Raw genomic sequence first — 16361 nt, forward strand, 5'->3', positions numbered from 1 at the left:
GCCAAACCAAGTTGAGTCTAGTTCTACAACTTACTATTTATGTGTCTTTGGACAAAGTCCTTCCTCAAATTTCTTCGAGACTTGGCTTTTTTGGTTGTAAAGGGGTATTGTGGTATGCCTGATACCACATGCGCCGGCTCCCAGGAACTCACCAGTCACATTAAAGCTGCTGAATACCTCTCCTCCAGTGCGGCTCCTGCTCCGCACCAGGAACACCCCTCCAATACCCCCTCTCCTCTCCCAGCTCTGTATGCTCACTGGTGGAGCTCTCTGGCCTGACTTGCTGGGGTGGGGGTGGGGGGGCAGGGGAAGCAGGGAAGAGGCTGGGGAGGCAGTAACTGGCAGCCCCCCTGGCCTGCATCTGACTGAGGCGCTCCCCCACCCCCCACTGCAGACAATTCTCCCTCCAGGGAGAGCCCCCAGGTCAGATGGGCAGGGGTTCAAATGGTTGAAAACCTCCTCGATTTGAATATATATATACTGGTTTGGAAATCCGTCTTGCTTTATGAAGAAAATGTTTGCTAATGAAATTAATAGTGTAAACAAGATTTGGGGAGGGCAGGCAGCCAGAGGAGAGGGGTTATTTAAACACACTTCAAAGAACACCCTTTTCCAGCATCTAAGCTGCTCCATTTGCATACGTAATGATTGTGCTAATTATAGGTGGCCTCATCTGTTAACAACAAGTTTGCCTGGTTGTGCCACATTATTGTAATCACTCGGAATTCTCTGGCATGCTTTTCACCGAAGATAACAATAACAATAATAATAATGCCTATCATTTTTTGATCCCTTGCTGTGTGCCAGGCATCTTACCAGTCATTTGACAGCGATCATGTCCTCTCATCGTCACAACAGCCTTGTGTGCCAAAGCGTCTTACCTCCGGTGTACGGAGGAAGAGACCGAGGTACAGAGAGGTTAGGTAACTTCCCTAGGCCCACACAGCCAAGAGCTGGCAGTTGGCGAAATGACCCGAGGTCTTGCTGATTCACTCTTTCCACTCTGCGTGCGGCACTGCTTCTCTGCGGAGACCGGACACACATGCTCACTTTTTCTCTCGCAGCTTTCCCTTTCTCATTTGGTCCTCTCAGAAACTTTCTTTTGGGGCTCCCGGGTGGCTCCATCAGTGAAGCGTCTGACTTCAGCTCAGGTCATGATCTCGCAGTTTGTGGATTCGAGCCCCACGTCGGGCTCTGTGCTGAGAGCTCAGATTCTGTGTCTCCCTCTCTCTGCCCCTCCCTTGGTCTGTCTCTCTCTGTCTCTCTCTGTCTCTCAAAAATAAACATAAAAGAGAAAGAAACTCCCTTTTGGCTGAAGAGGAAGCTGAGACCCTAACGGGGAATCGACGGCAGCAAAGGAGGTGAGACCAGGGCCCCTCATTTCTAGGATGAAACCAGTCCCAGCCCATCCACCCACCTTCCCATAGCAGAGGGGGAGCAGCCCCTCCTCATCCTTCCCTGGGGTCTCAAGAGTCCCACCTTGAGGGGAGGGCGTCTCTTGCCTCTCCCACTCTAGCAGTGCTGGGCTTGGCCTCACAGCCAAAGAAAATTATAAGGCAGCAAACAGGTAGGAGAGCACCAAGCACATCATAAATTGCTGGACGCTAGTTGTCATTAAATCGGAGTGGCACACAGGTGGCTCGTGGCCACACATAGCCCACAGGCAGGTTTCACTGGGTCTGAGAGGGCGCAAAGGTGTTTTGGTGTCTTTTAAAGAATGGGTTACCGATAAGTCATTCAACACCCATGGAACATTGTCCTGAGAAATCTGGATTTCTGGCTTTTCCCGAATGAACAGGTGTGGTGCCATTGGGCTTGTACTCCTGAAGGGCAGGGAACCGGCCACTGCAAATCACCCCAGACTCGTTTAGTCCCTGCAAGACCTTCAAGTTGGCTTAGCCTGCCTGAGCTCTTCCCAGTGACCCTGGGAGGGATGTGTCCGGGGGCGTGGGGGTATTGTTCCCTTTCTATAGACTGAGCCTGGGGCCCAAGGGGACCACTGGGCCCCTCCACAAAGGTGGTGTTGGTAAGGCCAAGCCTTGCACTTTGTCCTCACCGCCCACCTGGCGTAGTTTTCACTCTGCCTCACTGCCCACCAGACATGTTTGAGCCCCGCTGGCCACCGTGGAAAGAAAGGAACCTTTCACGGGCCTAATGACTCAAAAATAACCAACAGTGAGCCTGGGGAACTGTTCCTGTCTCCCCTTCTCCCTTTCCACCCTTCCTGAGGCCGGAGGGGACACGGGAAACCTATTCATTTAAACTCAATTATTTTCTCGAAGACCGAACGGAACTGAATTGGGTCAACGGCTGTATTTGCTGTGCTCAGCTATTTCCCCCGCAACGCCATCACCCGCTGGGTGTGTTGCTGGGCTGTGTGCCGCCAGGCTCACCAATTATAACTCCGTGTCGGTGGCCACCCCCCAGCACGCGTGGCTTGGGAAGAGGAACACCCCATTCGCCCAACAGGCTGCCGGAGCAGGGGCTGGGGCGTGCGGGCACCACCTCCCGGGCCCAGGCTGCAGGCGCGGGGCGTGTAATGTCCAGCATCCAGCCGCAGTACAGGTGCTCCTGACAGCGGAGTGTCTACGGACAAGGAAACGAAGCCCCGCAGAAATTAGCTGCTTGTTGGAGAGGAGGGCCTTGGAGTCGGGTCTGCCGGGACCTGACTACCGGCGTGGTTTGGAGCGAGAGCTCGACTGCTATGCACATCCGTCCCCTCATCCCTAGGTCAGCGCGGGTACCCGACACGCCTCCCGGGGCCGGGCTGTCGTACTGGGAATGTGACCTGGTACATGGACAGTTAACCTGGCCACGCTCATTCCCTTGTGCCGTGTGCCGGGCACAGGGCTTGGTAGGAGACCCAAACCTCAGAAGGTGGATGGGCTGGGACACCCTCTCCGTGAAACTTTTCCTGATTCCCTGCGCCCGAACTGGAGGTGCTGTTCCCGCAGCCATTGTAGACAGGTCCCCTGTCGGGCCAGGGCCTGCATCGGATGCTCTCACAGCTGCCTCTGGGCCTGCAGGCTGAGTGTGCTTTCGTTTGGCGCTGGTGGCGCTGGTGTCTGTCTCTGTCCCTCCTGTGCTGGACTGCCAGCTTCCTGGGGGCAGAGATGGCATGTCTTGTTCACTTGCTCGTATACCGATGTCACACACGTTCTAGCTGTGTGATCTTGGACTGGCGGGCCTGTTTTCTCATCTGTAAAGTGGGACAGTGATGCCTCGCTTTGACGCGTGTCCTGGGAGAGAGGCTAGGAGCGTCAGACTCTGGCAGCTCTGTACAAAGATACGTGTAATAGACTCTTGGAAAACATTGGGTGGAAATCAAAGCAGATGCTTCTGTGCACCCTCTCGGAGCCGGGAACATCTAAGACCGGCGCTCCGGGGAACCCTGGCATGGGCTATGGGTGCCATCTTGTTGCAGAAGCGCTGTCTCCTTACGTGGAGAATTGTGAGCAGGGCGTGGTCGGTCTACAGGCCTCTCCTTGTGTCCATCTTCTCTGTGGCAGAGGGCTGGGTCTTTCCCAAGTTCAGCCTGCTCTGGCCTCACAGGGCAGTACCTCTAGTTGCCCAGTGGCCGGGCTGGGATGAATTAGTACTTAGCCAGCCACCACTGCCCCCCAGGAAGACACCCGTGCCTGGTGTTGGAAACTGGGGGTGTTGCTGGTCCCAGGGGTACGCGGTAGGTAAGGGGACAGTTCAGGGAGGGTTTTAATTCCTTGACCTTTTAGGGATTTGGTGAAACTAGAGGGCCGGTCTGTGAACACCGGCATTGGGACTGGTGTAGACGTGATGGGGTGATGGCCACGAGGGCAGGGCCCTGCTGTCGTGGGGTGGGGACAGGACTTGGGGAGTGGGCAGTGAGAGACCTAGTCAGAGATGCGGAAGCTAGGCCCTGGTTGATGGAGCACTGTGAATGGAACGTGGGCCTTTGGGGGCAGGGCTTAGGGATGAGGGGACCTGGCCACCGGTCGACCCCAGAGTACTGCATGATAGGGGTCTAGCAACCAGTCTCATAAACTGTAGCCACCCCTCCCCCTTGCCCCTTGGTAGCATTCAGTCCCTGGAACCCCATGCTGAGTGTTGCCCAGCACTTGGCACTGTGACAACCAAGAAAGAAATGCTGACTGTGTCTTATTGCAAGTTCGAGTAAATTTACTTTCTGTTTTCCCAAGGGGGCTTCACATGGGTGGGAATTAACTCCCCCGCCCCAAATACTTTGATGGGAACATTGCATTTTTGAGTGAACATGTGTCAACATCACTGGGGAGGAAAAGTTTCCAGGATTCTCTGCCAGCTGAAGTCATCACCACAAGGCACCGGTCGGGGACTTGGCAGATGGGAGTAATGGGGGAGGAGGTGGCGAAGGTGGGGAGCCCGGCTGGCCTAATGGGAGGTGTGTGAGCAGGTGGAGAGGAGGGAGGGAGTGGCTGTGGTCTGCCACTATACATTAACCTCCCCTCCCTGCCCCCCCTCCCCATGCAAAACCAGGTGAGTAGGGAGCACAGAAAGAGGGACCGAGAACCAAGGCTCTGGAATGGTGAGCGATGGCATCTTAGACCAGAAAGACAGGGGGTGGGGGACCAGATTATTGAGCGGCCTGGAATCCCAGCTCCCGCTACTAACAAGCTGTGTAACCTCGGACAGCTCTTCCAACCTGTCTGTGTTTCGGCCTCATTTTCGTAAAATGTCGCTGTGGCTACCCACGGCTTATGGCTCTCTGGAGGATTAATCGAGATAATGTATGTAAAAAGCCTAGCACCGGGCCTGGCACATAGCAGGTGCCAGGACACATTTGTTTGTCGGTGATGGTAAAACCACATAAGTATAGATGTGCTCACATAAATTAACAGCTGGTGTGCATTGCAGCTGCTATCCAGAGGCGGCCCTTAGTCTATTACCAAGTTTGTTTTTCACCTTTGGCAAAATAGGGCAGTTGTCTCTTCAGCAGCTCTTGACCATGAACAGCCAGTCCCCGGGGCCGACTCTCCTGCAGGGCATCTGTCTCCAGTCCCGTGCCCACCTTTGTCCCACAGACTCATCCTCAGGCAGTGGGTGACATCAGCACCCTCCTCTAGCTGAGCCAGTTCTGGGCCGGTCAGAAAGGGCCTCCATCATCTGTATGGGGTCTGGAGAGAAGAGAGCAGTGGCCACAAGAAAGGTCCTCCCTCCTGGGTTGTGAACACGTCTCTCCCGAAGGGGATGTATAAGCATTGTGTGGAAGTGTTCCTTGACAATCTTGGGGCTGGCTCTTGCACACCGGGAAAGGGGAAACTCCTTGAGGGAGGAGGGTTCCAGAGTTCTCCAGAGAGCCTAGCCCAGTTGGTGAGACATCTTTAGCTCTAAAAGGTGATGCCACATCTGGGCTCTGAGCTTTCGGGAGAAGACTGGCCTGCAGGGTGTACATGTTCATCACCCATTTATTTGAGTCCCAGGACTTGGAAAACCAGAGCTGAATGGACCCAAAGGAGGGGGCCTGCCAGGGCACACAGCAGGACCCAGTGGAGCACGGGCAGGAGACAGGTCAGGAATTCCCGAAGAGGGAGGGGGAGATTTTGTACTTCCTGTGCCTGGGGACCCTGGGAAAGGCTTTCCAGAGGTGGGGGCAATTAAGCTAGGTCTGGAAAGTTGAATGAGAATGGGAAGTAGGGGCTGGAGGGGAGGAGAGCCCCGGGAGCCAAGGTGGAGCTTGGAGGAAGGGCAGGGCATGCCTGGGGCCTAGTAGAAAAGGCCAGCCCGAGGCTGGCTGCTAGTATGAAGGGGAGGTGCAGTGCAATGGGTAGGTAGGACCTAATGATTAGGAAGGCCTGGCTCACTGGAGGTGCTAGAACCGGGAGGGTCTGGATCCAGGCAGCCTCTGAAATCCCCCAAGTCACTGTGTGCTCTGTGCTTTTACGTATCATTCAAGTTGACTCTGAAAGGAGCTTCCAAGAGGTTGTGCAGTCCTCTGAGCTGAGGCTAGAAAGGTATGGAGGAAGAAGCTTTATCAAAGTGGCTGGTGAGTGTGGGAGCCTGATGGGATTCTGACCGCAAATACAGGCTTGTTTCCTTTTTTTTTTTTTTTTTTAATTGAAGTATAGTTGGCATATAATATTATATTGGTTTCAGGTGTACGACATTGTGATATGACAATTATATATGTTATGAAAAGGCTATATTTCTTTCTGGCTTTTGACCCCCTTCTGTGACGGCTGTTGTACTGAGAAGCCCCTGTCGTAGGGGCCTATTTTGTCATAACAAAATATTAGAAGTAGGTGGGGCAACCGGTAGGATGGCTTCCTGCCTGGGGGAAATCTGGGAAGGCCTCCGTGAGGAAGAGGTGTTGGAATTGGAGATGGAGTCAGAGGACAGGATGGGTAACAGGTTGTCTGGGGCGAGGCACATCTACTTTCAGATGAAGCTGGGTCAACTTGTGCAAGTGGCCGAGTTGCTCTGGACTTGACCGCTTCATCCGTAAAGTGGTCACATCATTGGCCTGTTTGAGCCAGACTGAGTTCAAGCAGGAGGTCTGTTGAGGGCCTGCACCCTAGAGGGGATGCTTGGGAGATGTTCTCTGTCCCTCCTTCCCGTAGCCTTGGCTGCTCTGGGAGCCAAAGGGGCTTCTTCTGCCCGAATATGGCCTCTCTTGTGACTACAGCCTCACCTCTCTCCTGTTTTGAAATTTTCACGAAGACTTTGGATAGACTCAGACGAAAGCTGTGAGCTTAAGGAAGGGCCCCTCGGCCTAGGAGCCCCCTGGGCTCTGTGGGTACCTGCAGGCCTCATTGGCTCACCTGTGGCCAGAATCCCCTGCGGGAGCTGAGCCCAAATGAGGACACAGCAGGGCACAGAGTGAGTTACAGACTTCCCAGTTTGGGGCTTCCCACTGCTGTGGTGCCACAGTCAGACCTCTTCAGCAGCCTTTGGTGCCCCAGTCCTGGCCCAAGTCCTGCCTGCGTGCACACAGGTGCTGGGCAGTCTGGCCCCTGATAGGAGTTCAGTTGTTTGCGGAGGGACTGGAGCAGGCCGAAACCACCTTGGACTCAACTGGGGCCGGTGGTGCCTCTGGATATAGAAGCCATGGAGTAGGCAGGACCCCAGGCTGGGGCTTTCTTCCCCCACCAGCCTCTCTTTCCATATTTACATGGAGGGATTGGGTTATCTCATTATCTCATTGTATCAGGAAGCTGGGCGGCAGCACCCCCTGCCCCGTGGAGGCTTCGGGGGGGGGGGGGGGGAGCTGGAAGAGGAGGTGTTTCCTGTGTGTGGGAGAGGCTCAATATGTGGCCTTCTCAAGTGGAATGGAAAAGGGGGTGACTCCAGGCAAAAATGTTGGGTTGACTGGGGATGCCCTTCCCAGGGGGATTTCCGTTTCAGTGAGGGCTATGTGAGGGTGGCTTGAGGATGAATCTTCAGGCCAGCGGGTGGGGTGGCACTTGGGCCCACGGGTCTGACTGGGGCTGTCTGCCCCCACAGTCTTCCCAAACCTGGGCAACTGACCTTGTTCACGGAGTGTCTCCTCCCTCCAGGCAGTTAATCCTACACCTGCCCTGCTGGTCCCACTCAGGATATGGGTGCTTCCTACAGGAGAGGAACCTGGGGGGAGAGGAACTTGAACCAAGGACGGAGTTCAAGCAAGGCCTGCTTCCTCTCTCTCGGCCCTTCTGCTCGGGTGATTTGGGTAGGCAAATCCCTTGCCTTGCCTGCACCTCCGCCTTTGTTCACACTTTAAAAATGTTTCAATGGAAGTGCGTGGTGGGAGGGGGTTGGGGGGGGCCCCGGGCTGCCGCTCGGAGCCGAGGAACCTGGGTGTGGCCTCCGCGGTGGCAGCGGGGGGGGGGGGGGGGGGGGGGGGGTGGGGGGTGGTGGTGCGGCTGGAACGCAGCGGAAGGTGGCTGCAGCCTGGGGCAGCTGGCCGCTCGGACCGACCCCTGACGCTGGGCCTTGGAGGGGCGGGGCCTGGGAGGGGCGGGGCGTGCGGCTCCCAGTGGGCGGGCTCCCGGGCCGGCCGCTTCCGGCCTGGGGAGTGGGGCGTGGCGCCGCCCGTTGGAATGCGCCGGGAGCCGCTGGTGGATCGGCGCTTGGCGCGCCCCCCAAGTTACCCCACAAGGCTTACAAAGCTGTGGCTGGCCTGCTGCAGAAAGATACTGAAAGATATTCATTCAGCACACACTGATCCGAGGTGTTCCGGGCTTACCAGGGTGAACAGGTCCCTGTTCTCACAGACCTGACATTCTTAACGGTGGAAGAAAGAGGGGGGCCAAACATGATGATTTCAGATCAGGAAAAACGAAGCTGGGTGGTAACTTGGGGGTGGGGGTGGAAGTTACTCCTTTAGCTGGAGGGGCCAGGGATGGCCTCTCCTAGGATACTTGATAGGAGACTTGATATGAGACCGGAATGAGGCGAAACCAGCCTTGCCCAGAGCCAGAGGTGCTCCGAGGGAATAGCAAGTGCAAAGGCCCAGAGGCGGGACTGGGGCAGGATAGTGCGTTGGGCGGAGTCAGCACTGTATGGGAGGAGCCTGCAAGGGACCTTTCTGGATGAGGCTCCTCCAGCTTCCTGGACCCGGAGCTTGATGCCAGGTCTGCACTCTGCCCAGGTGCTCCGGAAGACTTGCCTGTGGCTGGAAGCAACTGTTGGTTTTCTGGAGTCTTTCTAGATTTCTTGTACCTGGAGGTTGTGCCATGTGGTTACATGTATGGAAGACTGTAATTTTCCACTTGTTCCCTGGAGAACCCGGAAATCTCTAGATGTTGTCACCGTTGTTTTTTGTTTTTTTTTTAAGTAATTTTTGAAATTTCAACTTGGAAGACAGATTCAGCATGTGCTTTGCGGGAAGGGGAAGCACGCCTGAACACACCTCTTAGATGCTGGCCCGAGCTGAGAGGTCCCCTGATCCGGCTGGGAGAGGCACCCGGCTGCACACTGTTTTCGGGAATGGGCCTCTGTGGCCTCGGACTCCTTGGTGACAACCTTGGCAGGATTCTGGGCCGGGCCAGAGCACCTGCTCTGTGGAGACCCGGCCATCCTCGAAAACCAGATCTGGCTCCCAGGCCCCTAGTGTCCAGACCGGGGTCATTTGAGAGGCCTGCGCTTCCACTGCTAAGGTCTGTGCTGGGCTCAGTGGGAGGAAGGGGGCACAGGAAACTTCCTCCCTGGTGGGTGGGTGTGGATCTGCCTGGAGGGTGTGGGGCTGTTGCTCCAAAGAGGCCCAGCTCTGGGACCCCATCTGCCCTCAGGCCAGGCTCTCCTGGGTGCTCTGAGGAGGTCTACTGTAACAGCTAGCCCAGGCCCCTTCTCGTGCTGGTCCTTGGGGACTGAATGGGAGAACCTCTCGGGGCTTGGGAAGAGTGAAGGTGCTGCCGGGGTTGCTAGGCTGGCTGCTCTCTCCTGGGAATCAGGCCCTCTTCTGAGGGAACTTCAAGTCTTTGTGGCAGGGTAGCGAGAGGCCCAGGAGCATGGGACCAAGGAGGCCAAAACAGTCTAGGCTGTGGGGTGTCTGGAAGGTGATCCGGGCCTAGGGACCTGGCAGGGTTGGTGAGGTGGGCTTTGACCCCAAGCTGCCCAGCGAGGAGCCAATGAGGACCCTCGGGCTTCTGTTCTCTTAGCCTGGGGCTCCTCGCACAGGTGAGGAAAAGGGCAAACAAAGCACTGCCTCTTAGAGACAGATTTAATAATCCTAGCCTGTCTCTCTGGCAGTTAGTATTGCAGGAGAGAAGCTTTACTCCTAAAACTTTTATTGATCCAGACACTAATAAAAAGTAAAGGGTTTTTTTTGGAGCAGGGTTTTTTTTTCTTTTTTCCTACTAGCGCAAAGAACATCAGAGCCCTAAAACACAAATCTGTTTTCCTTCCTCTCTCTAGATTTGGAAGGGTGGGGGTTTGGCCTTGTTCACATTTCCTCTTCAAGAAGCCTTCCCTGACTGCGCAGACCTGTAATCATCCCTCCGTTTTCCAGCAGTTGACCAAAGCTGCCATTTGTGCATGCTGTCTGTCCCCCAGAAGGGCTGGGGGGGGGGGAGGGGGGCGGGGAAGGTGGGGGGAGTTGTAGAAGCCTGAGACCCCCTCGGGCAGTGAGAGGCATCTGCCCTAGGAGACAGTAAAGGCTTGACTTCTTGGTCTTTCTGGATTTGGTTCTTTTGCCGCCTTGTTCTTCATTTCACACATTCTTCCTGAGCTCTCACACCAGGAGAGGGAGGGGCTCTCCAGAGTCTCCCTTAGGATGCAGAAATTCAAGACCCCGCCCGTGGCCGTGCTGGAGAGACAGACGATCATAAATAAGTGGAGAAACAATGTAATTCCAGATTGGGTGAAGTTGCCCTACTGAAATGTAAGTCAGGGATTTTTGTCTGCTTTGTTCAGCACCTGGATTCCCAGTGCCTAAAATAGTGCCTGGCACATAGTTTGCGCTAAATAAATATTTGCTGGCTGAATGAGCAGAATGCTATGAAGGAAACAAGTGTTTCAGTGGGGAGTGATGGGGGTGGGGCAGGACCTGTGATAGACGGGCTCTTCGGGAATAACTGAGTTCCAGGAGCAGCCTTTCCCAGACAGGGGAGGAACAAGACCTCCCACCAAGGGAGCAGCAAGTACAAAGTCCCCAAGGCGGGAAAGCAGAGGCTGCAAGGGAGGGGGGCGGGGGTTGGGTTTGATGGATGAGGTCAGAGTAGGCACCTGCCTTCCTCCACCTGGGGAAGAGTGTGGATTTATTCCGAGTGCTGGAGGGAGGGCTGGAAGGGTTTCTAGCCCAGGCGTTAAATAATCCGATTTGTGATTTGCGTTTCTAAATCATCCGTCTGGCTCCCTGGTAGGGAGCAGGGGCCAGGGGGGGTGGGGGGTGGGGGGGCGGTGAGGCTCCTGGCTGGGGCAGGCAAGGGAGACTTTAGAGGTGGTAGCAATAGGATTTGCTGATGGATTGGATCCTGAAGGCCAGGGAAAGGGAGGGCTTCTGGCTTTTGAGGCTCCTGAGACTCCACTTGGGACATTTCAGGCTGGAGCTTCTATGAGGCGTCCAAGAGGAGATGTCAGCCCAGCGTGCAGATGTGTGAGTCTGGAGCTCAAAGGACGGGAGGGCTGGGGATAGGATCTTAGAGGGGCCTTTGAGCACACTAGAGTAGGTGAAAGCAAAGGAGATGAAACCACCAAAGCAAAGTGTCCTGCTAAAGGAGAGTGCCCCCTTGGAGAGCAATTCCAACCCCTGGAGGAAAGGGCGTGAGGTGGCCGGAAGGGAGTTGGGAGAACCTCAGTGTGGCAGGGAGGCTCTGGTGACCTGGGTTTCAGGGAGGGTGTGGGCTGTCCTCTGTCAGCAAGGAGAGGATGGAAACCGTGCCTGGCCTCGGCCCCATGAAGGCCCTCGGGACCATGGGTAGAACCACTGGGATAGGACAGGTGTGTTAGGAAAGGGCAGGAAGAACCGCCCAGTCCCTGGGAAGCAGGGGAGGATCAGGTGGTGGCTCAGACGTTCCTTCTTTGTTGGGTTTACCAGTGGCTGGTGCTCCCATCGAATCCTATAAGCAGAATCCTTGGAGGCTGATGCAGAGGGCTGGAGGGGCCCCCTCAAATGCTCTTTAGCGGTTCCCTGGGCTTTTCCTTCTCCCTCTCTCTGCAGGGCTCCCTAACTGCCCTGTAGTGGCTCATTTTTTCCTAGCCTGTGGGACCGCCTGTCCCTTTTCTTCCCCCTCTCCCTATTCGGTCTGTCTCTGGGTCCAAGGCCCCTAGAGAAGAACATTGTAGAGCTAGGTTTACTTAGAGGGTCTTTTCACTTTTCCCAGAGCACAGCTAGGGTTCATTTATACTGATAGCTTTGCTCTGGAAGGCTCCTTTGTGGTTTGGCTTCCAGAGAAGTTTGAGATCTTTTTCAGGGCATTTTGGTAGCCAAGACCTTGGCCTCCCCCAAGGTTTGGCTGGCTGTGCGGGAAGTTTAGAAAGTGTTTGGCTTGGGGGAGGGACCCTAGGGTTGGGGACAACCTAAGTTCTAATGGTCCTCAGGTGGGTTCTCAGTATATGTTGAATGAATCAATGACACTCAGATATTTGTGTCCTTGGGCTGCTGGGTTGTTTTGTTAAATGCTTCCTCTGCATCTGGTTAATCAGTGTTACATCTGCTACCTGCAGGGGATAGAGTATTTCCTTGTTTTACACCCGGAGAAACTGAGGCCCAGAAGAGTGAAAGGTCTTGTCCAGAGGTTATAGTTGCTAAGTGACACCACCAGACTTGCATCCCAGGCCTGCAACACTCCGCCTCCCCCCCCCCCCACCCTGACTCCCGGCAGTGAGACCATCCTTACTGACTAACCCTGTGGGTGAGGAGGTGATGGTGGGGTGTAGGGCACCGGGTCTCTCACTGCCCCTTACAAATAGTGGTCATATGCTCTGCCAAGGCTATAGGACATTCCTCCTGACCACCTGTTTCCTCTGGTACTCCATATCTTCCCATCTTTTAGCACAAGCAGGCCTTGAAACTGGTCAAGCCTTGGGGGCTCTTGGAGCCAAGGGAGCCCCCAGCTTCTTGGAGGCTGTTTGTGTAGCAGGTGTGGGGTGGCTTGTGTGGCTGTTGCCGAACTCCCCACAGGAAAGCAAGCTTGGCTGCTTAACATCCCATGGGAGACACCTGAGATGGAGCCTACCCCCTCAGTGGGGAGTGTGGGGAGACCGAGACCTAGAGAAGGCAGGGGTGGGCCTGGGTTCTCCCTGGAAGGATGAGGAGGAGGCCTTTTGCTCCCTCCCAACAGGCCAGGTGGCTTTTCTCTGTTGCTTCCCTCCTCCTACCCAGCAGACCCCAGTTAGCCTGGGAGCAGTGCAGCACAGAGGCAGGCTATTTACAGGTTTCTAAGGATTTGGGCCACAGCCCACCCTTTCCCAGTCTCCATGGCTTTCTGGCCTGGATGCTTCTGGGGGAGGGCAGGCATCTGGGAAGTTCTACAGGGTGGTCTTGCATAGTAGTCACTGAGGATTCCAGTCGGACCTCCGCCGCACCTTTTTAACAGGAGGAAACTGAGGACTGGAGAAAGAAGTGACTTGCCCAGGGTCACTACCCAGGAAGCCTTTTCCCACTTTGTGCCTCCTAGCAGATCCTGGGGCAGCCTCCTTCAACCTAGCTAATCCGGCTGCTCTTTCTTAAGTGCTCACTTTGAGCCGGGCCTTGTTCTGTAATTCATCAATTTCTCATAGCAACCCTGTTGTGAGGTCAAGTGCCCATTTTACAGAGGGGAAACAGGTGACTTGTCCACAGACACCCAGGTTGTAAGTGACACGGCCCAGATTTGAACTGTCTGGCTTCAGAGCCCGTGTTCTTAAACCAGCAGCCTACCCAGCTTCAAACTTGATTGATCACCAGACTTCCCAGAAACAGAAACAGAAAGGTAATCTTTGAAGGAGCTGACCCTTTCAGAGTTAGGCCTGAGGACGCGGCCTGGCCTTGGCCTTTCTGATTGATAGAGGATGGCTGAACAGCACCTACAGTGTGCCCAGCCGCTCCAGGTGCCAGGAAATGGCCCACCTTTCTTAGAGGGCTGGTTGGGCCAGGTACCAAGGCCCAGGCAGTGAGGTCTCTCCTTTCTTCCCCCCTGCCCACTTCTGTTCTAGCAGCTGGGCAGGCCCTGCCCACCCTTGGATCCTAGGGGCCTTAAGAGAGCCCCAAGTCCTGCAGCCCTACCTCCATTCTCATGGACAGTGGAAGGGCCTTAGCCAGCTTGCCTGAGCCCTGCGCTCGGAAGGACGGCTCTCCTCACTTGTCCCCACCTCTGGCCATACAGCCTTTCGGGAAAGGAATGAGGGCCTGAGTGTCAGGTGCCCGTTCCTGCAGGGCTGTGGACCTGCCTCTTTCCTCTCCTTGACCTCCTCCTCTCTCCTTTTTCTGTATTTCACCCTTACCCAGCGTTTGTCTATCTCCTGCCGTGTTGTGTCCAGGCATGATTTCCAGTCTTTTCATCTGTAAGAAGGGAAACAATACAACTGGCTTCACAGGGTTCTGAGGCCCAGACAGAAAGCCCAGTGGTTGGGCAGCTGCAACAAGTGAGTCCCCATGTAACCCCTACATTTTACCCACGAAGGAAAGATGCTAGTGGGTATGGAACAGGTGGGACCTAAGGGCCGGGGTGGGGAAAGCGGGCCTCCCTCCGGAGGGGCCAGGTGGGAGCAGGAAGCCTGGCTTTGCCTGGGCTCACCGGCTTTGCTGCAGCTTCCTCGATGGGGTCCAGGGAATGCTTGTCTGTGGAGTGGCTGTGTGGAATCCTGGGACAGTGCTATGAGGTGTGAAGCGCTGTGTCTGGCGCATAGTGAGTGCCTAAGAATTGTGGCTGCGGTGTCTGCTCTTAATTCTGCAGATGCAACCGCGTTTTGGGGTTTTGGGGATTTTTCAGGTGAAATTTGGATTTTTAGTATTGTGCATTTTGTCTAGATCTTCCTGAGAAGCCCAAGGCCTCCATTCTGGTCATGACTTTGGGGGAGTTTTTTTGGTTTTTGCGGTCTTGGTTTCCTGTACCGAAAAAGGGATCTGTGCCTTTAAGTCCCCGGCAGCCCCGAGTGGGACACTGGCCCTTTAAAAGCACATTACAGAGAGTTGGAACTTAGCCTTTGTTTAACTAGCAGTGATTAGTCCCAGCGGACAGAGCTGGAGTGGTATGTCTAGGACCAGAGCGCAGTTGGACTGGCTGGGCCCGGTGGGGGACGGCGGGCAGACCGGTGGCTGGCGTGGCCCTTGGTTTCCCCCGGCTTGGCGATCCTGGTGATCCTGGTGATCCTGGTGGCTGTGCTGAGGGATGGTGAGTGGCCTGATTGTCCTGATCGGCCTGAGCGGAGGTTGGAATGCGGGAAGCTGCCAGCCCCAGGGCCCCTGACCAGTGTCCCGGGCCCAGGGAGACCCACGTGAGATGGGTGGGAGGGAGCAGGCTGGACAGAGAGGAGTTGTCACAGGTAGCGATCTTGGGGACTCCGTTGTTCTCCAGTGATGGTGTCTCTGTAGACATGTGCCGCCCACCCAGAATGTGGAAAACAGATTAGCCCCGCCAAAAAGCGAAAAGCTGAGAAGTGTTGCTGCCGGTTTTATTTTTTAAAGAGAGGTGTCTTTAAAAGCACCAGTGTCCGGTGCTTCTTCCCACAGTCAAATCTCGGGCCTAACCTCTTTGAGAACCGGGAAATGCTAGGAATGGCCGAAAAGTTTTCTGAGCGGAGGATCTTGGCCTTTGCTCTGAATCGCCCCACCCTGGGCCCGGCTGGGTGGGGCCGGGCTGGGGTTGGGGGGGCCATGTCATCTCCACCCCAGCCCCCCAACCCCGGAGCCGGGCTCCTCCGCCCCCCCGCCCCCTGCCTGTGTCTGCTCCCTGATCCGTGGGCCTGCAGGCTGGGGGCGGTGGAAGACCTGGAAGGCTGTTCTGGGCCTGGGGTGTGTTCAGCTCTGGCTTCCATATCTGAAACAGCGGTTGGGAGCCAGGGTACTGTGAGGTGGCAGTCTTTCCTGGGGAAGTACCTCTGTCTCCAGAGGAGGCAGGGATTCAGCTTGTTATGAACTGTCTGGTGGAGGGATCGCGAGGGATAAAGGAGCCAGTGCTGTGAAGTGCTAAGCACTGTCCCTGGCTTGTTACAAGTCTCCCCGTCCCTTGGTCCCAGCCACCTTTGCTGTCACGACCGGGAGGCCGGTGGTGGATCGGACTCCTTCCAACAAGGTGTCCTTCTCACCATTTGCCAGATGGGGGAAACGATCTACCCAGGGTCGCACGGGAGGTGACAAAGGCAGGGCTCAGTGTATAGTTCTGGTGACCCAGGGTTTCTGTAAGTTCCTTGAAAGTTGCTGCATGTGCTCATATGATTTCTGTAGTTTTGGTGAAAGCCTGAGGTTTTGACAAGCAGTGAAGGTAGTTTGGAGCTAGAGCCCAAATTGCCAGGCCTCCAGTCCTGCCCTGGTGGCTGTGAACTGTGACCTGGGACAAGCTGCTGGACCCCTCCGAGCCTCCACTTCCCAGTGTGTGAGGGGGTGGGTGGTGTGCATGAGGCAAAACCCTGGAGGGAGTTGTCAGTTTTGCGGGGGCATGTGTCATGGAGGTGGTGGTCTTTGAGCCAGGATTGATGGGTAAAGAGAACTTGGCTGCTGGGAGCATTCCAAGCATCAGTGGGCAGCCCAGTGCTGCTGGGTTGAGAGTTACCTGGGAAGCTGTATTTAAAAGCGTACGACTGGGGCGCCTGGGTGGCGCAGTCGGTTAAGCGTCCGACTTCAGCCAGGTCACGATCTCGCGGTCGGTGAGTTCGAGCCCCGCGTCAGGCTCTGGGCTGATGGCTCAGAGCCTGGAGCCTGTTTCCGATTCTGTGTCTCCCTCTCTCTCTGCCCCTCCCCCGTTCATGCTCTGTCTCTCTCTGTCCCAAAAATAAATAAACGTTGAAAAAAA

At 55.6% G+C, this 16361-nt stretch overlaps 1 protein-coding gene across 8 annotated transcripts in view; it reads left to right on the plus strand.

Moving 5' to 3' along the window:
- The window catches only part of DAB2IP (DAB2 interacting protein), a 187855-nt gene that overhangs the window by 133069 nt on the left and 38425 nt on the right, over positions 1-16361 (plus strand). The window contains exon 1 of one of the 8 annotated variants that reach the window (XM_045043354.1): positions 8035-9089. The exons of 6 other annotated variants lie outside the window; for them this stretch is intronic. In XM_045043354.1, the coding sequence (XP_044899289.1) occupies positions 8920-9089 (170 nt within the window). In that variant the 5' untranslated portion in view covers positions 8035-8919. Of the gene's footprint in view, positions 1-8034; positions 9090-14112; positions 14745-16361 lie in introns of those variants that run through there. One more of the 8 variants, XM_023242681.2, reaches the window with a different exon arrangement.

The sequence above is a fragment of the Felis catus genome, chromosome D4 (genome assembly GCF_018350175.1).
Source record: "Felis catus isolate Fca126 chromosome D4, F.catus_Fca126_mat1.0, whole genome shotgun sequence".
Lineage (NCBI taxonomy): Eukaryota > Metazoa > Chordata > Mammalia > Carnivora > Felidae > Felis > Felis catus.